The 23,731-nt window shown below is 36.0% G+C and overlaps 3 protein-coding genes across 5 annotated transcripts in view; all 3 read left to right on the forward strand.

The window, feature by feature from the left end:
• Positions 1–3,272: 3,272 nt before the first annotated feature.
• On the forward strand, positions 3,273–9,576 carry fam133b (family with sequence similarity 133 member B). Its single transcript, XM_079441625.1, has 11 exons — positions 3,273–3,453; positions 3,969–4,066; positions 4,172–4,250; positions 4,348–4,437; positions 5,492–5,521; positions 5,728–5,802; positions 5,901–5,999; positions 6,207–6,254; positions 6,871–6,951; positions 8,523–8,573; positions 8,728–9,576. The coding sequence occupies exons 1-11, from the start codon at positions 3,430–3,432 to the stop codon at positions 8,815–8,817; spliced, it is 765 nt and encodes a 254-aa protein (XP_079297751.1). The 5' UTR covers positions 3,273–3,429; the 3' UTR covers positions 8,818–9,576.
• Positions 9,577–10,378: 802 nt separating this feature from the next.
• On the forward strand, positions 10,379–20,973 carry hepacam2 (HEPACAM family member 2). 2 transcript variants are annotated; one of them, XM_079442652.1, is made up of 9 exons: positions 10,379–10,602; positions 13,581–13,937; positions 17,164–17,448; positions 17,994–18,293; positions 18,719–18,841; positions 19,232–19,253; positions 19,351–19,385; positions 19,807–19,880; positions 19,982–20,973. In XM_079442652.1, the coding sequence occupies exons 1-9, from the start codon at positions 10,542–10,544 to the stop codon at positions 20,090–20,092; spliced, it is 1,368 nt and encodes a 455-aa protein (XP_079298778.1). In that variant the 5' UTR covers positions 10,379–10,541; the 3' UTR covers positions 20,093–20,973. The 2 variants fall into 2 exon arrangements, with proteins under 2 accessions (XP_079298778.1, XP_079298779.1); XM_079442653.1 differs by having other exon boundaries at positions 10,506–10,602; positions 17,994–18,203.
• A 1,600-nt stretch (positions 20,974–22,573) lies between these two features.
• vps50 (VPS50 subunit of EARP/GARPII complex) overlaps positions 22,574–23,731 on the forward strand; it is a 122,038-nt gene continuing 120,880 nt past the window's right edge. For both annotated transcript variants that reach the window (XM_079441954.1, XM_079441955.1), the window contains exon 1: positions 22,574–22,740. In XM_079441954.1, the coding sequence (XP_079298080.1) occupies positions 22,708–22,740 (33 nt within the window). In that variant the 5' untranslated portion in view covers positions 22,574–22,707. The remainder of the gene's footprint in view (positions 22,741–23,731) is intronic.

A 23,731-nucleotide genomic window follows, 5' to 3' on the forward strand; every position in this document is an offset into this window, starting at 1 on the left:
ACTGAACTGACGTTACGCTGGCACAGCTTTACCCTCCTGGAGATAAGTCTGTGATTGGATTCGGTGATTTCAGAGGGCATTAGATATCAAATAATGTAAACCAATGTAACTGTGTTTGTGGATCTTGTATAGAACTAATCCGTTTTTTGAGCTTGGTTAGTCTGGTGAATAATTCATAGTGTTTTTTTTTTTTTTTTTTACAATATAAATGTATTAAATGTTAGGCTTTCGAATGTACGACCCATTCTTGTTAGTGATGGAATTTGAATTTTAGCATGATGTCATGCTGGAAAAAATAGCACCTTTTGATATTTGCCCATCTCAGTGCTTTTTAGTGAATCTGTTGTTGATTTCTTAAACTTTTTGTTGTTTTAAATGATTTGTTTTAGTTAGTCATTTTCAAAATCGGATATCATTTTAAGCAAATTACGTTTGAGAGTGCTTGAAATTGCTGGACAGTGGTACATAATGTTTTGCTCCCTACATTTTGTTCTTATTTATTGACAGTCTTTTTTAGTTGGCTGTAATGCTTCAGAAGGCATTCTGTCAATGTAATACTCAAATTTGTGATTGGACTGTGATGAACTAATGGTGCTACACCTCATGTCACTGCAGACTTGAACAACTGTAATCAATTAGGCAAATTTGTTCCAAGAGGACATTAACAATAAAAGTGTCTTTTTAAATATTCTATTATTATATTTTGCTTTCTTTTTATTGTATTTCATTTGTATTGTATTTGACCATTTTTACATGTTTTCCCATGACTTAGATCATTTATAATGTACTCCAGACAGAGAATACTTTGAATTTAAAAATCATAAAGCTGGAAATTTCTATCCATTAAATCACAATAATGTAATATGCAAAATCATCCTCCATGAATATATATTCTAATCAATGTGCACAATGTTTTTATTCTGTTTAGCTGCTGCACAGACACTGTATAATGAAAATCAATTATTACCATTATAATACGACTCTTTAATGTTATTTTATCAGCAGCTTAATTATATTTTATTCATTGTTATATCACTTTAGACTGCATCAGATGTACTTGGTTCATTCTACTTATTATTTTTAAAAAAAAAAGTAAACTGAGTGGAATGATTTTTATGATGTATCTCTATTTTATAATCATAATATGTATATCTTTTAATTTCTTATTTGTTGCTCTTTGTTTTATGGATTTATGTAATCATTTAAAAAAAGCAATTATTGTAGCCATCTTTTAACTGTGCACATTGATTAGAAGTGGGAAGTGTTGGTCAGGGTTTTCTTTTTTCCCACGTTGGCTGGAGAGTGATATATATATTTTTTTTTTGTAAGCACCCAGTCTGTGGTGTACATTTTTCATTGTTATTTGGCATTTGTTGTTGTCAGCTTTGTTGTAAGATGTGGGGATGGAAAAATGTGTAAATTTTTTTTTTTGATTGAAAGTCTTGTTCAACTGTATGTAATTCTACTGCTAAATCATTTTGCGTTCTTCTGCTTTAGCATTTATAATTTTTAAGCAATGAAATCGCATGTGGGTGTACTGTACATCACGTGCATGTGATTTAAAAAAAAAAAAAAAAAAAAGTCTTGTCTGGTTCATCTAGTCATGATTAGTCCAGTAATGATGGTTAATCATACAGTAAGTAGAATGTATATTCTTTTTATGATGAAATACTGAAATTCAGTTTCAAATTAATCTCTTTTAAGCTATGTTTTTTTGTTAAAACAGCACATTCTTACATTTAAAACAGAAGCTTTGTTGTTGATAAATTCATTTCATTGAGCTACTATTGTCAGTATAGTGCAAAGAATTGTTTTGCAAGAACCAAATTGAAATGAGTGATGAGTCATTGTGCCCTTATAGGACCATATTAGTTTTTTTTTCTTTAAAAAAGGGTGAATGAAATATGGTAGTATTTTGTGTCTTTGTTTTTTTTCTGGACTGGTTTTGCTGCTACTGTTTGTCTTAGGCTCTGGCTCCTGAATGAGTTTTATTAAACTGGCCCACCTAAAGATTCCAATTTGCTGCCATTGAGAAAAAAAGCTGCTTTTGCATTTGTTTTGTATCTGCCTGACGTTTTCGTATTTTTGTAAAATAAATATTCCAGTGTGTAAAACTGGGTTGTGAAATTGCCTTCTTTGATGAGTGAGAACAAAACGCTTCCCTAAATCTCAAACTTCCCACATATGGATGATTTTATTTTACTTTAAATAAAATAGGGGGTAATTTGATAACACCCAGTGTTAAAGAAGTATAGTCTATTATAAACCTTAAATTATAACAAAATCCCACAGTCAGTATCAATTAGTAAATATCAACTAATTATTGTAAGCATTGTAGTAGCAATGGGAAGAATATAGGCTACACTTTTTAATTACTTTTTATGTACTCTTTTTTTGCCCTCTTTTGTGTTCTGCCCTCACTTGTTTTATTTATTTGGGGGGGGTCTTCCATATAAAAGCTGGCCTAAGATCAACTGTCTGAGGAGTTGGTGTCCCTATTCCTTTGGCTTAGGGATATAGGCTAACTGAATCACATTAAAACCTTAATCATTAGCTCTATATTACCATATCAGCAGAACAATCGGTTATAGTTCTACAAAGAAGTAATCACTTGTAAAATCTTACTTTCAGGCAAAAAAAATGGGCCATTTTATGACATACGCTACTGTTTGGGATCGGTAATGCTTTTATTTTTGTTATGATGTCTCTTATGTATGGAAGCCCGTTTCCGCCACTGGATAAATTATTGCGACTTTTTATCTCACAATTCTGACTTTTATTTTTCTCTCATAATTGCGTGATATAAATTCGCAATTCTGCCTTTTTTCTCAGAAGTTTGTCACAATTCTGTAAAAAAAAAGTCGCAATAACCTATTTTATTTTTTTATTCAGAGCCGGAAACGGATACTTATGCTCACCAAGGCTGTATTTACAGTCTATGATTTATACAGCCTCCAAAAATAAAGCAATGTTGTGAAATGTTATTGCAATTTAAAATAATATTTTAAAATAATAGGTTAATAATAATAATTTATTCCTGTGATGACAAAGCAAAATCAGCAGTGTCACGTGATCCTTCAGAAATCAATAACATTTCTTATTATCACTGTTGAAAACAGTTGTGCTGCTCAGTATTTTTGTAGAAACTCTTTTTTTTTTACCAGGATTACTTGACAAATAGAAAGTTTAAAAGAACAGCATTCACTTGAAATATAAATCTTTTGTAACGTTATAAATGGCTATAGATGGAAGCGCCCTCTAGTGTTGATGTTGAGCACGGCGTGCTGCTGATGAACCGCTAGGTGGCAATTATTCAGAAATTCTCGCAGGACACTTGGAGGCTGGAGCCAACGCAAGCACCAGAGCCATGTAAACAAAAGGCTGATTTCATAGATTTTGGCCTATAGGTTTTAGGCAAAATCTGCAGAAATGGGCAAGCGAGATAATAGAGTGGTAAGTAAATACCTAATACCTCTTCCTAATAACTTACCTAAAGGGAAAAATAATCAGGAGGCCTTTAAGCCGCGGTGCTAACGCGTCAAAACACTTAGCTTAACATATTAGCCTCGTCCACTCACAGAATGAATGAACACGGACATTTGATATAAATTGTGGTATATGTTTGCAGTCTGGCACAACTTGTAAAATTTTAGTATTGCTAAGAAAGCATGGCTAATGTATCTGGCTCAGACATGCTAAGTTAAGTCGGCTAGCACACATTTAACTTAACTGTCCTGTTGTACAGAATGTGTGCTGCTGTATTTATGCTGAGCATATGAAAACTAATGCATTAGAAATTTAGAAATTATTTTCTGTCAAAAATAAATAATGATAATAAAATGTAGTATGCGTTTATTTTAGTAGCCTGTAAGTGAAACGTGGATGCTGAATGGTGTGTTTATTAAGCATATCTCGTGATTGTTGATGAAGTGGATTTTAATTAATTTCAATATTTGATTGTGTTTCAGCCGTACTTGAACCCAATAGCTGCTGCCAGAGCCAGAGGACCTGCTCCCAACAACGGCCCCACCATTCAGGATTACCTAAGCAGACCACGGCCATCATGGTATGAAAACATGATTATGATGACAATCAAAGCATCAGTTGTGGCTATATGTGATGTTTAAGATCATATTTCTTTATTCGTGTCTCTGTTTGTTCTGTATATCAGGGAGGAGGTAAAAGAACAGCTGGAAAAGAAAAAGAAAGGCTCCAGAGCCCTGGCTGATTTTGAAGACAGAATGAACGAGGTGGGTTTTTTATTTTATTTTTTACTAGAGTTAGTGGATTTGCCATAGACTCAGATCTGCTTTCTGGATCTTATTTGCTTTAACTAATTTTTCTCAGCGATGGAAGAAGGAACTGGAGAAAAACAGGGAGAAGGTACTCGGTGGAGGTGAAAAGAAAGAAAAAGACAAGGAGAAGGAAAAGAAAGAGGTAATGGTTAATGTAGAAATCTGGAATCTCATTAAGAAAATACAAGTAAAGTCAGGTTTTGTCCTAAATTTGATGGATTTCATCTAGGGCTGGGAAATATGAGCAAAAATTAATATCTCAGTATTCTTTTGGCTGATTTGCGGTACACTGTATGTATCGCGGTATTTTGTATTTGGATTAAACAAATAAAGTGAATGTAAGCATGTTGGCATATATTATATGCAAAAAAGGGTTAAATCACTTTACGTTCTAACGTTGTAACATTGCAATCTAAAAACAAAAATAATCCTTTTAGAGCAGAAGTTAAATTTACTAAACTAAAAATGAAAATGATAAAAAAGCACAGACTATTTGAGTAAAAAGGCTATTTTGATTAAACCCATTACACTTTACAGTTAGTGCTATCATACAAATGCACTTATTTGTAGGTTTAAAATTCTACATGTCACATATATTGTCCGAGTACAAATATTTCAGCAAAATTTCAGTTTCTTTGCGCTCTGTTTGGCGCGGCCGTTCTAAATGATGTCTGTGAAGTCTAGCGGAGAATCACAAAGCAAAAGCTCATGCACTTCTGACAGCAAAATGGAAATATTTCCATGGCTTTCTAACATTTACAGATGGAGAATATACCTGTGAGATGTAAGTTATGCATGAAGGAAAACAGCACATCTCAAACACATTAAACAGCGCAAGTAGCATCTCTGTCAGCAGCACACGCTGAGCATCTGACGGGCAGAGCCGCTTTAAACTGAAATTATAAACTATAGGCTATAAAAAATATATCAATATATCGTACAAACTCGATATACCGCCCAGCCCTAATTTCATCCCAAGTACTATGTCAAAAGTGTGGAATAAATAGGGATTCATAAAGGCAGAAGATAGCTTGAAAATATTCCATGTGTTACAACTTTGCTCTCAAATACCAGTAATCCAACATCAGTTATTATAAATTGGCAGTCACAATATGTAATTACTATTATTATTATTATTATAGTGGTTTGTTCTATTTAAAATTTATTGATAACTTCCTATCTTTTGTGTTTTCCAGAAAAAGAAGGAGAAGAAAAAGTCCAGTAGGGTGAGGAGAGCTGTCCGTTTTCATATCTAAAGCAACTGATTAATTGCTGAACCAAAATTAATTGATCATGGAAAAGTGGACTATTGGTATCAAATAATGTCCCATACTAGGAGGGTTTGAATTTGTATCTGTTATCCATGGGTCGGCAGATCAGTTTTATGTGACTTAAAATCTGACAAGTTCTGCTTTTGTTGTGTTTGGTCAAGCATTCCTCATCTTCCTCCTCCTCCTCATCGAGTTCTGATTCCTCCTCCAGTTCCTCCTCAGACTTTGAAGATGATGTAAGTCTTGCTTGTAGATATATTTATATATACATTATTTGGATGCATGGCTAAAATTACCATACCGCTGAATCTTCTCTGTTCTTCTGCCTTTTCAGGATGATAAGAAAAATGTGAAAAAGAAGAAAAAGAGGAAAAGATCCTCTGCCCGACGAGCATCTGATGACTCCGACACAGAGTCAGAGACTGATAGCAGGGTATTTTTTGTTTATGTCTGCAAGGGGAAACAATGACATGGTTTAAATAGATTGTTCCTGCCAGTTAAACAACTATCTGGCTTAACTGAAACAGTGTTGATTTGCTTTCGTTAATGTTCGTTTCCAGTGCTGAAATAAATTAACGTAAAAGCTGAATTGCTGGTGATAATGAAGAGATTTGTCGAGACTGATGTTCTTTGTCTCTAGGGGTCATCCAAGAAAAAGAAGAAGAAACTGGATGGAGAGAAAGACAAGGTACTCAAGACTCATTTCAAGAGATCCTAAGAGAAATAGATCACACCATAAAAGAGTTGAAGTTGTTTTTTACTTCTGTACAACTATAGTCCATAGCATCATGTAATACCCCTTATCTGTCAAGCTCTAAAAAGGATATTGTAGTGACAGTATTTTTTTTCCTTCGTATATCTGAAGGTACACTACGATTCAACCATTACATTGATTTTAATTTGAAATTGATAAACTACCATTAAATTAAGAAGTGATAGCAAATACATTTATAATGTTACAAAAAATATCTGTCTTTAATGAATGCTGTTCTTTTGAACTTTTTATTCAGTCCCAAAAAATTCTAAAATAAAGTATCAAGTTTTCACAACAATATTAAGCAGCACAACTGTTTTCAGCATTATTGATAATAATAATAATAATAATACATGTTGCTTGAGCATCAAATCACCAAAATAGAATGATTGTTCGATTGAGTTTGTAATAGTGTTTTACAATATTACTGTTTTTATTGTATTTTCAATCAAATAAATGTAGCCTTTGTGTGTGTAAGAGACCTTTTTTAAGAACATGAAAAAAATAATACGGCAGTGTATCGTATCATGTATTAAATGTTGTTTGAAAGGATGAAAAGGACGGCCGAATGAAGAGGAAAGCTGAAAGGAGTCACTCAGAACCCTCAGACGAGTCTGATGTAGACAGAGATGTAAGAGTGTGTCTAAACCCTTTGTAACCTTAATATACAGTGGGGGGAAAAAATTATTTGATCCCCTGCTGATTTTGTATGTTTGCCCACTGACAAAGAAAATGATCAGTCGTAGGTTTATTTTAACAGTGAGAGAGAGAATAACAACAACAACAAAAATCCAGAAAAACGCATTTCAAAATAGTTATACATTGATTTGCATTTTAATGAGTGAAATAAGTATTTGACCCCTTCGCAAAACATGACTTAGTACTTGGTGGCAAAACCCTTGTTGGCAATCACAGAGGTCAGACGTTTCTTGTAGTTGGCCACCAGGTTTGCACACATCTCAGGAGGGATTTTGCCCCACTCCTCTTTGCAGATCCTCTCCAAGCCATTAAGGTTTCGAGGCTGACGTATGGCAACTTGAACCTTCAGCTCCCTCCACAGATTTTCTATGGGATTAAGGTCTGGAGACTGGCTAGGCCACTGCAGGACCTTAATGTGCTGCTTCTTGAGCCACTCCTTTGTTGCCTTGTCCTGTCCCCTTAGCAGAAAAACACCCCCAAAGCATAATGTTTCCAACTCCATGTTTGACTATGGGGATGGTGTTCTTGGGGTCATAGGCAACATTCCTTCTCCTCCAAACACGGCAAGTTGAGTTGATGCCAAAGAGCTTGATTTTGGTCTCATCTGACCACAACACTTTCACCCAGTTCTCCTCTGAATCATTCAGATGTTCATTGGCAAACTTCAGACGGGACTGTACATGTGCTGTCTTGAGCAAGGGGTCCTTGCAGGCGCTGCAGGATTTCAGTCCTTCACGGCGTAGTGTGTTACCAATTGTTTTCCTGGTGACTATGGTCCCAGCTGCCTTGAGATCATTGACAAGATCCTCCCGTGTAGTTCTGGGCTGATTCCTCACCGTTCTCATGATCATTGAAACTCCACGAGGTGAGATCTTGCATGGAGCCCCAGATCGAGGGAGATTGGCAGTTATTTTCCATTTCCAGTTTCTTCCATTTGCGAATAATCGCACCAGCTGTTGTTACCTTCTCACCAAGCTGCTTGGCGATGGTCTTGTAGCCCATTCCATCCTTGTGCAGGCCTACAATATTGTCCCTGACATCCTTGGACAGCTCTTTGGTCTTATCCATGGTGGAGAGTTTGGAATCTGATTGATTGATTGTTTCTGGGGACAGGTGTCTTTTATACAGGTAACAAACTGAGATTAGGAGCACTCCCTTTAAGAGAGTGCTCCTAATCTCAGCTCCATACCTGTATAAAAGACACCTGGGAGCCAGAAATCTTGCTGATTGATAGGGGATTAAATACTTATTTGACTCATTAAAATGCAAATCAATTTATAACTTTTTTTTAAATGTCTTTTTCTGTTATTCTGTCTCTCACTGTTCAAATAAACCTACCATTAAAATTATAGACTGATAATTTATTTGTCAGTGGGCAAATGTACAAAATCAGCAGGGGATCAAATAATTTTTTTCCCCATGCACTGAATGTCATTAAATGGTTTTAGCACAGCAAAAACCATGTGACATGCTAAACTCATCTGTCAATGTGTTTATTTTTAGGCTGAGTTCAAAAAGAAAAAACACAGTAGTGAAGAGAAGGAGAAAATTACAGTAAGTCTTCCAGCATCATAGTTAAAGTGGATTGTTTTTTGTCCACATGAGGGCGGAAATGACTGAACATGCTACCCGCATCACTTACAGAAATGTTATTCAGAGTGGATTTGCTAAACAGAACTTCATAATGATTGTTTTTATCTATTTACAGGACAAGTCTAAGAAGAAAAAGAAAAAGAAGAAGCATAAGAAACACAGCAAAAAGAAAAAGAGGAAGACTTCTGGCTCTGAGTTGGATTAAAGGGCCAGTGAGTGTGGCGTCCTGCACAACAGGCAGCTGGAATTTGGAGTGAGAATTGAGACTGAGCTCTTGCCGGACTGTGGGGAAAAACCCTTCAGATATTTGTCTTAAGTGACTCTTTATGCGGCTTTGTGGCAGACTTGGATGAGAGAATCATGTGGTTTGGGAGTTGCAAGGGGTGTGGGGTTCATTATGTTAGGTTTGTGTTTGTTTTTTTTAAGCAGATGATTCTCAGTCCAAATAAAGGTCATTTACACCACTGGCAGCCCTGTGTACAGTATCTGTGTGCTGATGTGGATCTGCATGAGAAATGTTGCTTTTGGGCTTGTAAAGGCAGCCGATTTGCATTAAATATTTATAGAAAAATCATGCTTCTGTGTTTCCCTATGAAGCTGACAATGGTTTTCTTTCTGTGATATTAGAACGAACCTGTGTTTCCTGCACTGATCTTCAGCGGCATGGCAAAACAACAATATTTTTTGAATGTGAGTTCACAATTTGTTAATTATAATGCAATAAAACACCACCAAAAAAAAAAAAAAAGGAAACTGCATAAATTTCTAATATACAAATATACTGTTCGAAAGTATGGGCTTGGTAGCCCATCGGCTTTCCTGTAGCTCAAATAGTAGAGCATGGTGCTAGCAACGCCAAGGTAATGGGTTTGAGTCCCAGGGAAAGCAAGAGCTGATAAAATGTAAAAACTGTAACTTGAATGCAATGTAAGTCGCTTTGAATAAAAGCGTCTGCTAAATGCATAAATGTAAATGTGTAAGATCTTTAAATGTTTTTAAAGAAGTCTCTAATGCTCACTAAGGTTGCATTTATTTGATCAACAATACAGTAAAAACAGTTCTATTGTAAAATATTGCGATCATTTAAGATATTTTAAAACAGTTTATTCCTGTGAAGGCAAATCTTGATTTTTTTTTAAATTACTCTAAAGAAACATTTCTTACTAAAGCTGAAAATAATTGTGCATAAGTATATATATTTTTTATTTTTCAGATTCTTTGATGAATAGAAAGTTCAAAAGAACACCATCATCTTTATTGACACTTTTGATCAATTTAATGTGTCCTTGCTGAATTAATCTATTAATATCTCCAAACCTTTGAACAGTAGTACCTACATGTATATTAATCCTATGATACATTACTCTTAAATCTGTGCTTTATGAACCCCTTTTATTAACCTTTTGGTTAGGTAGTATTTCTGCAAATAACCTTTTGAAGTGCTATTTTAATACTAGCTGTGGACTTAAATGACACATTTAGGGTCAGTTCTGGCTCTTTATCTCAAGCTTTACTCCGTCTTTGTGTTTGATGATTCTTGAAACATTGCTTTGTGTCTTAAGTCATGCATGGATTCAGGTAAAACTTTGCATGTCCGAGCATTGAATGACCCTGTGTCTATCTAGGACTTGAATGTCAGTCTGCTCTGGTTTCACACCTGTAGCGGTGTGTGTGTGTACCACAACTGTTCAAGTGAAGTTTCCTCGTGATCTGACACTGTGTGCTTAAGCAGTGTATATCTGCAGCGAATGTGTATCGGTGAGTCTGTCTCTGGTCCTCAAGGTGACAGCAGTGTTTTGGAAGCTTGGTCAGGTGTATGTGTCCAAATGGCATGTGGGCGGGGCCTCATCTAGCTTCTCATTTCACTGGCAAATACTGTCACCAGTTCCCTTTTCTTGTCACACAGCTTCTAGAGATTATATAGCAGAAATGGAATATGTTGGAGTCACTATGTTCCTGCTCATGTTCACCTTTTTTCTAATCATTCCTGGTAAGATGCTTTTTATTGATTTTTGAATGAATTGCAGCAGTAATGTTACACACTAAAACTTGAAATAGATTTTTTTATTTTTTTGGCCAAAAAGGTGAGGTTAATCCAAAGGCAATCAATGTTTTGGGACATCATAAATACATTTTTAGAGTTTAAAATTTGCAGTAAAATAAATGTTTATCATTTAACCTAAAATGTTGTGTACATATCTAAGAAATAGGATGGAGGGATACTCTGGAAAACATATCATTTAAATATTTGTTTGTAAATATTATTTCCTATTGATGACTGTTGACTTTAAGCAAAACACAACCTCTGCACATTAAGATTATTTCAGGTAGCAAGGTGGTATAGAACTTGAAGAAGTAGAACTGTGGTTTGGTTTTAATTCTGTAATTCTGAAATAGCGTGGGGATTACTTCCTGCATTTGTAAATTTTCACTTCCATTTTGAAATTTTCAGTGGAATATATTCCCACTGAAACCTCAGCAAACAAATGTAAATACAGTATATATATATATATATATACACACATACATATATATATATATATATGTATCTATCTACCTATCTTGTATATATCTTAAAATGTATAAAATCATATTTTTGATAATTTTTTTTAAATGTTATTCCTATTTTGTTTGTTTTTGCTAAATTAAATTTGTAACGTTTTAACATAAGCACGAATTGTCCTATCATGTTTGTAAAATTTCTGTTATATTAGTTTTCCATAATTCCACACAACATATATATATATATATATATATATATATATATATATATTAAAATACATTATATGCATGAATAAAAATATGTAACACATTTCGAGATTAAGATAAGACATGACAAGACGTATATTATGACTCACAGTCTTATGTCAAACGCTTCCTACATTTAGCTTTCTTTGTCCCGTGCTGTTTTAAAAATACGCAAACATGTGAGGCTTATTGGATTATTCATGGTCAGGCTTTTGTTCATTTTCCAGTCCACTCATTTGTATGTGCATTTTGGTTGCAGCATAAATGGCCGTAGTGGATTATCATGGGGTGTGAATAGTCTAATGTTTGTTTGTGTTTGGGGAAGCATAAGGAGTCGCTCATTCGCTTGTTGGTGTGAATAGCTCAATTCCTAATTCCTATTGTGGTGGTGGAGTAAGTGCACTGTTGCTATCCCCGCAATAATCCTCACCTTGTTTGGAGACAATAAGACCAGAACAGGCCAAGCGCACTCATTAGTGATGTATTCATAGCTTAGTGTGGCGTAAACACAGGCACGCTTTTTGCTTCCACCGAATCTGCCCTCTGGTCCTTTATGCGTGCAATAGGGGTGTCTTTATTTATTATTTAGCACACAACACGAGCCACGCAGTCATCTATTGTAATGCACAACACTGGCTGTCAGCAGGCTGGCAGAAGCGAGTAAAGGGGGTGGAGATGGCCGTGTCCGGGTAGTTAAGGGGCCTGAGAGCGATGAAGAGGGAGGAGTATGAAGACTGTTTACCTGCTTGCTGCCTACCTGCCTGCTGCCACACGGCCTTGCCTAGCAACGTAATGCAGATTAACAGCTGTCAGTTAAAACAGGGCCTCCACGGCCTACGTTCATTTCATCCATGCAAAAGATATCTTATCCTTAAGTAAATGAGATACATCAAGAGTTCAGTTCAGTCCAGTATGTTATCTTCCCAGCATCATGGGAGCTTTATTCTTGCGATCAGGTCTCCATGACTCCATGACAGTGCGTGCAATGCTTGAGTGTTTGCTCACGGACCTGTTCAGACAAATTAGAGAGAACTTGATGTTTGATTACTATCATTCTGAGAAGCCGGTCAATATTTGCTCAGGCAGGTATAAGATCAGGGCAAAGGCAGTGGTGATTAAACTGCAGATCTGTGTATGGACTAATTAGTGATGTGGATAAATCCAGTGTCATGCTCTAATTGCAGATTATGTGAGGGATATCTTACTCTGCAAATTTTCTTCTGCATGGTTAATTTGAAGTGTCCGTGTGAACTACAAGAGAAGGAAAGCTGCTCAGATTAGCAACGGATTTAAATGAATGTTTTAGTCAGCAGAGTCACTGTTAATGAGAAACATTGCAGGTTCTTCTGCACAAATGACCAAAAACATTAATATTGAGAATTTGAGGCCTGGAGTGGACTGGATTAGCTCTTGTAGTGTACTTCAAATATTGAAAGTATATTCTTAAAAACCTGTACTTGCATATACTATAATATCAAGGAAATGAAAGGCTAAATTTACTGTCATGACTGTTTCCTAATTCTAACACACTTAAGTACATTTGAAATCATTGTTTTAATAATCTTCTGTCATGCTCTAAAGCAGTATACTTTTTATTTATAGCATAATTATGTTTATATTTATAATTATTATAATTATATTTATAACATAAAATAGTTATACATTTATATTATATATTATGTTTTACCTGTAGTGTATTATTAAAATTTACATTTGAATTAATATATTTTAAATGTACTAAGCTTCATAATTTCAAATGTGTATTTGCAAAATATATTTCAATATAAAACGACTGATTACCAGTAGTAGTCATTTTGAAATTACATGCTTTTTTTTAACAAGGGTTATGAAACTGCACCTCTAAAGTAAGTGATTTTTTTAGCCCTATAAACCTAAAAGAGAACGGCAAGTTGTTAAAAGATTGTTATATAATGGCATGTGAACTTGTAGTTGCACTCCTTATGTAACTTGTTAGCATCAAGTGTTGCTAACAAACTTCACTTTTTAACTGACTTTAAATGAAAAACCGCTATTCTTAACTTCCTTAGGAAATCCATGGTGACTTGGCCTTCGATTTGACCTACAATGGATGTCATGATGACTGAATAGATCTTTTAACATTACACAAAACTGTTTATACAGTATGTGTATATGTTGCTTAGATTTTTTTTATATACAGTATGAGTCATTAAACACCATTTAACACTCTCATTTGAACAGGTACGGACTCTAAATGCACTGAATGCGTTTCACTGCAGCCCACACAGCATGGGAAAGTGGGGGACTCGATGCTCCTCAAAGTTGAGACTCATTTTGATGTCCAGAATGTGACATTCCAGGGGTCCTGGTGCAAGATTAAGCCTAATAACACTCTTTTGGTCACTTTCGACAACATCAAGGCCATCCTAAATCTGCGCCTACTAAACCGCCTGGAACTGAATTTGCCTGATGTCTCACTAAAATTTGAGCATCTGTATGAAGACACACAGGGGGAATATGAGCTGCAGATCAACATCGTCTTCCCAGGAATTCCCAGTCCAGTTCCTGTCACAAAAAGAGTGACAGTCACTGTCAGCGGTAAGAACATTTGAGTGTTATGAGGGATCTCATTTATGACATCTATTGATGTAGTGTTGGTTACTAATGCTTTTAACATCTTGTGAAACTGTCATTGGTTGGACGCTGTTTTTGTCTCAGAGTAAAATCAAATAAGATTGTGATTCATACCTCATAATGGCGATTTTCTCACAGTTGACTTTATTCCTCCCAATGTGATTTCATAAATTTCAGTGACTAAATCTTGCTATGTGCCAAGTGATATTGCGCAACTTTGTTTACTGTAATTGCAACTTTTAAACAAAATGTTTTTTTTCTCACATTTTGAACTTTATATTATGCAACTGTGACTTTGTTTTGTGTTAACTTTTAAACTCAAAATGTGACATTTTATTGTGCATCTCTGACTTTGTTTCTCGTAATTGCAACTTTTTAACTGACAATATGTCTTTGTATCTCACAATTGTGACTTTATTCACCTTATTTTTCAACGAAAATTTGAGCTATTTTCTATGAATGTGTAAGACTTCCTGTGAATACTGGTGAATAACTAGAAAAATAACAGTAAAAAGTTTAGTAAACAGTAAAACTGTTTGTGCAAGAACCATAATAATATACCAATAATATATATTTAAATAATATGATAACAAATGCCAGTTTCTCATTTTAAGCAGCGTTTTTGTACAGTTAAAATAAATGGATGCAAATTACATCAGAAGCCGCGCTCATTCAAGTTAGAAATGGCCACAACTACTCTTACGTTAAAAATAAGGTGTATATCTGAGTTTTTTTTTCTCTGAGATATAAGCAAGCTTCCATATATACATACAGTGCCCTCCAAAAATATTGGAACAGTAAAGACAAAATTGCTCTGTTGCTGTGGAATCAAGACATTTACAAATATGATTAAAAGATGAATATGAGACAAAACTATAGAATGTCACATTTTATTATTGGGTGATTCAACATATAGATGTTTTACCAGCTAAGAAGTTCAGCACTTTTAGAGTTTCATCCCCCTATCTGATGTGAGCATAAGTATTGAACAGTTGCCTCACAGGTCTTTCTAAGTGATCAGCTGTGTCCTGTTGCATTAATTCTTCAGATATTAAAAGCAGGGAATGTGTTGTAACAGTTATATCCATTACTTCTGTATTCTGAATCTTACATTCGATGATGACACACAAACCAGGATGAAGATGAGGGAGCTGACTTTGAGAGAAAAGCAAGAAATTTGGATGCTAAAAGAAAAGAGGAAGTCAATTAAAGCTCTAGCAAAAACAAAGGGCATGGAGAAATCAAGAGTTTGGAAACCACCAGCAACCAACAACGACCTGATCGGCTGAGAAAACAACAGTAGTTGATGACAGACAAATCATAAAAGCTGTGAAAATGAACCCTAAAAGACGTGTCTGTAAAATCACCAACAACTTCCAGAAAGCTGGGGTGATGCTCTGACAATCTACTGTCCTCAGGAGACTTTGACACAGAATTACAGATGCTACACAGCAAGATGTGAACCTCTGACCAGCACCAAAAATAGAAAGGCAAGATTAGAGTTTGCAAAAAAAGTACAAAGGTGAGCCAGAAGAGTTCTGGAACTGTGTTTATGGACCGATGAGACAAAGATGAACCTTTATCTAAGTGATGGGAAAGCAAAAATGTGGAGAAAAAAGGGAACTGCAAATGATCCCAAGCATATAGCCTCATCTGTAAAGCATGGTGGAGGTGTTGTTATGGCATGGGCATGCATGGCTGCCTCTGGAACAGGCCCTCTCAACTTTACTGATGACTTAATGTATGATGACAGTAGTAGAATGAATTTGGAAGGGTATAAAACCGTCTTGCCTACCAATATTTAAGAAAATGCCACCAGATTAATTGGGAAATGCTTCATATTGCATCAGGACAATGACCCAAAACACCCTGCCAGTTCAGTCAAGGAATTTATAAGGGCAAAGAAATGGAAAGTCTTAGATTGCCCAAGTCAGTCTCCAGATTTAAATCCGATTGAACATGAATTTCACCATCTGAAGAGGAGAGTAAAGGCAGAAACTCCCCAAAACAAGCAACAATTGGAATTGGTTGCATTAAAGGCTGGGAAAAGTATTTCAAAGGATGAGACCAAGAGTCTGGTGATGCCTATGGGTCAAAGACTCACTGCTGTGATTGTGCGCAAGGGATCTGCAACTAAATAATAGCTTTTAATCTTTTATATCTGCCTTATGTTCAACTGTCCCAATACTTATGCTCACATCAATGAGTGGCATGAACTCTAAAAGTACTGTTCTTTTTATTTGGTAAAACATGTATGTGTTGAAGTCGTGGCCTAATGGTTAGAGAGTTGGACTCGTGATCCAAAGGTTGTGGGTTCGAGTCTCGGGCTGGCAGGGATTGTAGGTGGGGGGGAGTGAATGTCCAGCGCTCTCTCCACACTCAATACCACGACTGAGGTGCCCTTGAGCAAGGCACCGAACCCCCAACTGCTCCCCGGGCGCCGCAGCATAAATGGCTGCCCACTGCTCCGGGTGTGTGTTCACGGTGTGTGTGTGTTCACTGCTGTGTGTGTGCGCACGTTGGATGGGTTAAATGCAGAGCACGAATTCCGAGTATGGGTCACCATACTTGGCTGAATGTCACTTCACTTCACTATAATGAAAGTGAAAGTGAAAAAAGTGAAAGTCGTGACGTATTGTCAAGTATGGTGACCCATACTCGAAATTGGTGCTCTGCGTTTAACCCATCCAAGTGCACACACACAGCAGTGAGTAGTGAACAAATGCACACACACACACACACACACACACACACACCCGGAGCAGTGGGCAGCCATGCTGCGGCGCCCGGGGAGCAATTGGGGGTTCGGTGCCTTGCTCAAGGGCACCTCAGTCGTGGTATTGAGGGTGGAGAGAGCGCTGTACATTCACTCCCCCACCTACAATTCCTGCCGGCCGGGGACTCGAACCCGCAACCTTTCGATTACGACCCTCCGACTCTCTAACCATTAGGCCACGACTTCCCCGCAAATAAATAATAAAATGTGACTTCCCCGCACATTTTAAATAATAAAATGTGACATTCTGTAATTTTGTCTCATATTCATCTTTTAATCATATTTGCAAATGTCTTGACTCCACAGCCAACAGAGCAATTTTGTCTTTGCTGTTCCTATACTTATGGAGGGCACTGTATATCAGAGTATTTATTTTCTTGTAAGTGCTTAATTTAATGTTTTCTCTGCTCCCAGTGCCTGTGTCCATGCCCGTTATTAGTAAGACCCCAGAATCAGAACTGGTGGAAGACAGGGACAATGTGACGCTGACTTGTTCTGTTGAACATGGGACAAATGTTCAGTACAAATGGCTAAAAAACAACATGGTGGTTGGTCCAAGTGAGCGGCATACATTCTCACAAGATTATGAGACACTTGTTATTAACCCTGTCAAGAAAGAAGATATCGGTCAATACATTTGTGAGGCCCAAAACCACATTAGCAGTAAGCTAAGCAAACTGGCTGAACTCATTGTGTTCTGTGAGTATCTATTATACTTTCTGACTTCAAGCTCATTTGTCATCTGTTATCATCCCATGTGTAAATCATTGCTTCGTTATTGCACACGGTCCAGCAGGTTCCTCCTGCAGCCTGAGAATTATACTCTGTTTGCATTGTTACTCAGATGTTAAACATGATCTGTCCTGACGTGTCATTTATAAAAAGTCGATATGAATGTAGATTAAGACGTCATTTTTCCCCTGATTAAAAAAGATTTACCTCTAAAGAAATGAATAGTATTTTGATATCAGTAGCCTAACAAAAGCTGATTTATTTTATATAAAAAGGGTTGCCTCATGGGGTGCTGCAATTTTGAAATCACATGACCACCTGAAAAATGTCTGCTTAATTTTGCTATTGTTGTACAATATCACTGACATAATAAATTAAAAGTAATAGAATCATTTCTAGTAATTAATAGTAATAGAACTAAAACAAAGCAATGGAAAATCCCAATGATTTTTATATGAATTTTGAAAAAGAAACTACTAATAAAGTTTTTGTAACATTACCAAATTTTTCAGATGGGCCTTATAACCTGGCAGTAAATTCTGACCAAGGTCTGAAAACTGAAGGGGTGTTCACGGTGAACCCTGAGAAACTGGTCTTTTTTGAGTGTGTTGCGGACTCCAACCCTCCCAACACGTGCGTCTGGATCTCTAAGACAAAGAACAGCACAGAGATTCTCATGACTGGACCACGCTTTGAAGTGAAGCCGTATGAATTACCCCAGGGTAAAGAGTTCTTGTGCAGGGCATTCAACAATATGACTAAGAAGCAGGATGAGACTAAGTTCTCACTGGTGATGGCCAGTATTGGCAAAGGTATGTTTACAGTCACTGTTTTAATTCTATACAAATTAGACCTCCTCATGTCAAAATAATGACTAATATAAAAATTAACCTTTAGTGTTTTAAGTTATTCTAACCTATTTCTATTCCTTTCTCCCATCCATTGTTAGTCTGCATGGTCGTGGCAAGCTTTTTCTTTTCTTCCCAGTTGCTAAGTGCAAATCTGTCCCACCTGTGATTAAGTCTTGGTGTTCCACTGGAAAGTAAATAGGGGCTGGCACCTGTCCTTATTGTTTACGTTATTACAGCCAGTGAATTTTGGTTCAGTGTGGATACAGAATAAAAAAATGCATGCATGCAATGCAGGTTTTTGGTATTTTAAAGATGAAGATTACACCAGAAATTATTTATTTTCAAATATACAATGTAACTAACACTGATACTGATCTTGCTTCCAGAAAAAGCTAAATATAGCCAGGAAGGGAGTGCGCTGTCTACATTGACTTTCATTACAATCTCTTCAGTCGTCATCATAGTGTGTATGATGTTTGTGCTCCTAAGGAAGAGCTGCCATCCAAGAAGTATGATACCATTCTGATTTTTAAAGATATTCAGGCATCACCTTAATAATGTGTTATTTGACCCAAATCAATTATTTATTAAATCATCTGTTTAAAGACCCCTTTAAAGCTTTGTGTTTGCCATCTGTATGCTAATGCACTCCTAAAGGTTGTCAAAATTCACTGTTACTGGATATACATGGGTAAAAATGTCTTATCTTGTACTACACAGATTTCAAAAGCTCTCCAGAATGAGTATGTCACTCATCCCCTTTAACTAAAGTCTAAAATACAAAAATAAAACAACTGATTTCAAAGGGGTCTTTAATGTTTAAATCTGTATATTTTCAAATGAAATCATTTAAAATCATTAGCAATCATGTTAATCGATTGTTTTATCTTTTTCTACAGTGTTAAAGACTATCTACAGGCGGTAAGAAAATATTTCTTATCTATACAAACATCTGAGAAATACCTGACACATTTATTTATTTATGTGACGTCACTGATGTATTGATCCTGTCCTCCAGGCCAATGACAGAGCAGAGAGGACTGCACCGCTCTGGTTGGTTTACTGCATGTGTCGGACTATAATATACCTGTGTTGTTAAGCAGTGATGTGTACACTACCTCTCTGTGCAAACAAACTCCCCGAGCCCATTAACATCACAACTACTATAATCATATCTGCCTGGTTTCTGTCAGCATGCACTATAAACATATTTTCCACCTTGCTGGCTAAGCACACAGTCACTCTCTTTGGATACATAGGGTATTATCAATGACTTGTGTGCTAATGAACTAAAAAGGGTGGATAAAAATGATTCATACGTTGTTTAATTAGTGGGGGGGAACAAATTGTTTTAAACACATTATATATAATATGGATCTCAGAAGTTAATGGCTAATTAAGTTATTACAAATAACAAATAAATTTAGCTTTGTATTATGATATATATTCACGGATCTGATTAATATACTTGCAGGCCATGAAGATGCAACCGAAGACTTTGGCATTTATGAATTTGTCTCTGTACCTGGGAAAATGGACTCAACACAGGTAAAAAAAAACAAAAAAAAACTTCAATAATAATCATTTGCTATTTTGCATGAGCAGCTTTGCCCTAGAACAGTTTGCTATTTCTCCTCTGTGTTTTCCAGGCATCCTGCAGGTCTTTGGCACGGCTTGACTCAGTCAAAGATTTGCATACCACCATCTATGATGTCATCATACATGTGCCTGAAACTCCAACACTGAGTCTTTTGAAATGAGAGGTGGATGAGCGCACGGATGTAAAGACGAAAGGAAAGGAGTTTCACTATTTTATTCCTGCCAGTTTTTCTCTCTACAGTCACACATTCTGTTTTACGCACTTCTTTTGTTTTACAGTTATTCGTTTTTGATACTACTTGAGGTCTGAAAATCATACATTTATAAACTTGTGCTGAGCACTGAAGTTTTTATTGTCTTAAAAAGAATATATAAGAGAACTATGAGATTTTTTCTGTAGCAACACGCTTCACGAAAAGCTGAGAGTATTTATATATAAATACGGTCGTCATCTAACGCTGTTGTTGTTCCTGCGTTATGAATGTAAATATGATGTATGCATTTTGTACAACGAATCTGTATTTTTTTTTGCACACTGCAGTGTATTCTGTAATATCGCTCATTATATTTTCAAGATGCCACATGCCCGTTCCATACATTTCATGGGTAGCAGTTTGTTGAATGTCAAACAGACATCTTCTGTCTGTTTTGTTTTCTATGTGTTACACCTGCACCTGTTCAAACCTGTTTAAACACAGATAGATGCTCCGTAATTTGAAAATAAAGGTTTTACAAATATTTTTGCATTCTTTTCATTTCTTTAATTAAATGTAAGACATAATAAGATTATAAAAAGTCTTTACTTTTGTATAATTTGCAAAATGTTGATTTAGGCCTACTTTTTAGAATTTAGCTATATTATATTGATGAAAATGCTGCCTCTTTTGGCTTATTTGTGCATGCTGAAATGTCTAAAATTTCTAAAAGATCATTTTAATTTTGGTGAGTGCTGTTGTTGTGTATTTTAAGCAGTGGGGTTGTCTGGTATAACCAGCAATGTGACTGGAACAAACATACAGTGCTTTATAAAAGGAAGATTTATAATATGACTATGTGTTTATTTTCTGAATGAATGATGCATTTATATAGCGTTTTATTGTGTATTGCTGTACACCCAAAGCGCTTTACAATCATGAGGGGGGGTCTCTCCTCAACAACCACCAGTGTGTAGCATCCACTTGGATGATGCGACGGCAGCCACACTACAACGGCGCCAGTGCACTCACCACACACCAGCTACAGGTGGAGAGGAGAGAGAGTCATAGAGCCAATCAAGTGTATGGGGATTATTAGGAGGCCATGATAGACAAGGGCCAGTAGAGGGAATTTGGCCAGGACACCAGGGTTACACCCCTACTCTTTACGAGAAGTGCCATGGGATTTTAATGACCACAGAGAGTCAGGACCTCAGGTTTAATGTCTTATCCGAAAGACAGTGCTCTTTTTGACAGCATAGTGTCCCCGTCACTATACTGGGGAGTTAGGACCCACACAGACCACAGGGTGAGCACCCCCTGCTGGCCTCACTAACACCTCTTCCAACAGCAACCTAGTTTTCACCGGAGGTCTCCCATCCAGGTACTGACCAGGCTCAACCCTGCTTAGCTTCAGTTTCAGCTTTCTCTGTTTCAAAGGAAGAGCAGATGCATTATATCAACAGCTCAGCTGCCTGGAGGGAGGTGCCACTCCCTTATTTGACAGGGAAATTTTCAGTGATATCAGCGGCGCTTTATTGACGAGAAACACTTGATCTCTTATGTGTGCTCACATCAGCATGAACAAACAGCCAGTTGGAGGGGCTTGTCTAAAACACCCACGCTAGAATATTTTTGTCAGGTAGCAAATATTTTGCTGTAAACTTTTCTCTGAACTGAGATGTAAATCCCAAAACAAATGAGGTTTTGTGGCCTTTTCCAAGAATTCTTGACTCATTTTATGTTATGTGTCTCGTGGACCTCAAGTGCAACACACAATGCTGACTGTCTTCTGCAACAAAAATATATTTTATTGTGTGTGTCTAGAAATGGAAAAGTTAGAAGACACCTTAAAGGTTTTGTTTTTAATTATCTCTCAAAAAGCCTGGAGGAAAAATATGGAAATATCTAATAATGGTCTCTGCACCCCATTATACAAATATAATTACTTTCTCAGAGGCATGCCAGATTTATAATTTGCTTTAAATGTAAAACTGATAAAAACAAATAAGCATGAGAACCATAGTTTTGTCTTCAGAGAGTGCCACTAAAAAACAAAACAAAACATAAATATGACAAAAAGTGGGAATTGACATAAAAAAACGTATTTAGGACTTAAAATAAAATAAAATAAATAAATATAAAGTTGACATTGTGAGATAAAGTCATGATAAAAAATAAAAAGTTATGAGAAAAAATATATATATATATATCACTTGAAAAGTCAAACTTATGACAAGTTATGAAATTGTTTCATAAACTTTTGTCACAATTTGGATTTTTGATCTCATAATTTCGATTATTTTATGATATAATTTCTGCTAGGTAATAATTATCATTTACCAAAGCATGATTTTTCTTATAAATATGCTTCCATATTAACAGTTTTTGTCTACTGCTGTTTTCCGATAGCAGTATGCTATTCAGATGAACTACATATCCCATGCTGCACTAGCCACCTGTCACGTGAGTCCCACAGTGAAACATGGCACCTGTCTAACACTGCAACAACTGAATCGCCGTTTGACAGAAAAAGACCATAGGATACAACGCGTTTACTGCTTAGTGTTTTCATCTCTACGATGCAGAAAATCAAGTCTTTGATGGCCCGTCAGGTGGGTTATTTCTCATCTTATATCAGTCTGCTTCTTGATTTCATTGACGGATCCGGAAGCATTTTTAAATAAGCTAGCCTACTAGCTAAAACACAAATAAACTGAAAAACAGCTTATATTTTCTTGAGGTCTGCACATTTACTCATGTTATCATAACGCTTTTAATCAGTGCATTTGGAATAATTAACAAAATTATCTGAATGATAAATAAAAATATAGATAAATAAAAAGGTGATGGTGAGCTCTTGATCATAATTCATAGTTCATAATACTCAGATGTACGTAAAATCTATAAAGAAACTCCCTTTTAAGGCTGTTATAAATATACGTTAAGACTATAAACATAGACTGTGTGTTGTTAACATTATTTTGTGGTTGTGCAATGTGGTCTCCTGCACTGTCAGTTGGATTATTGCTCATATTTATAACTATTTCGATGCACGAATTATACAATATTTTTTTCGTGCGTTTTAAGACTTTTTAAGTCTTCAGACTGTGATCTTTTGAATTTCATCTTACGCAACATAAATGGCACCCCAGCCCCAAATTTGTTAGATTTATGTAAATCTATAGTGAAGTGTCGAATAATGGCTGTATTCATGTTTTCAATATTTTTAATGATCCCAAAAAGTGCCCGAGCTGTTGCTATAGTTACATCCCCAAGCAATGTAGTGATTTTATTTTTCTCTTGCAAGAGTCTGTTTTCTACTAGGGAAAGGCCCTCTGACTAACTTGTAGTATAATTTGTTTGTGGTTACTGAAACATTTAAACCCCTAATTGTAACATCATCTGCTCATATGTAAAAAGAATATATACTTTATGGTTATGGGTTTCAATCAGGGGTATGGGGACCCCTAGGGGGCCGCAAGGGAGTGCTAGGGCATCTGTGTAAAGGTTTACAGAAAAACAGTGTAAAATTGTATAAATAAATAATAAAATAATATTAAACTGAATTATATAATGAGCATTTAATTAAAAGAAATAAATATT

Source organism: Barbus barbus (genome assembly GCF_936440315.1).
Source record: "Barbus barbus genome assembly, chromosome: 19".
Lineage (NCBI taxonomy): Eukaryota > Metazoa > Chordata > Actinopteri > Cypriniformes > Cyprinidae > Barbus > Barbus barbus.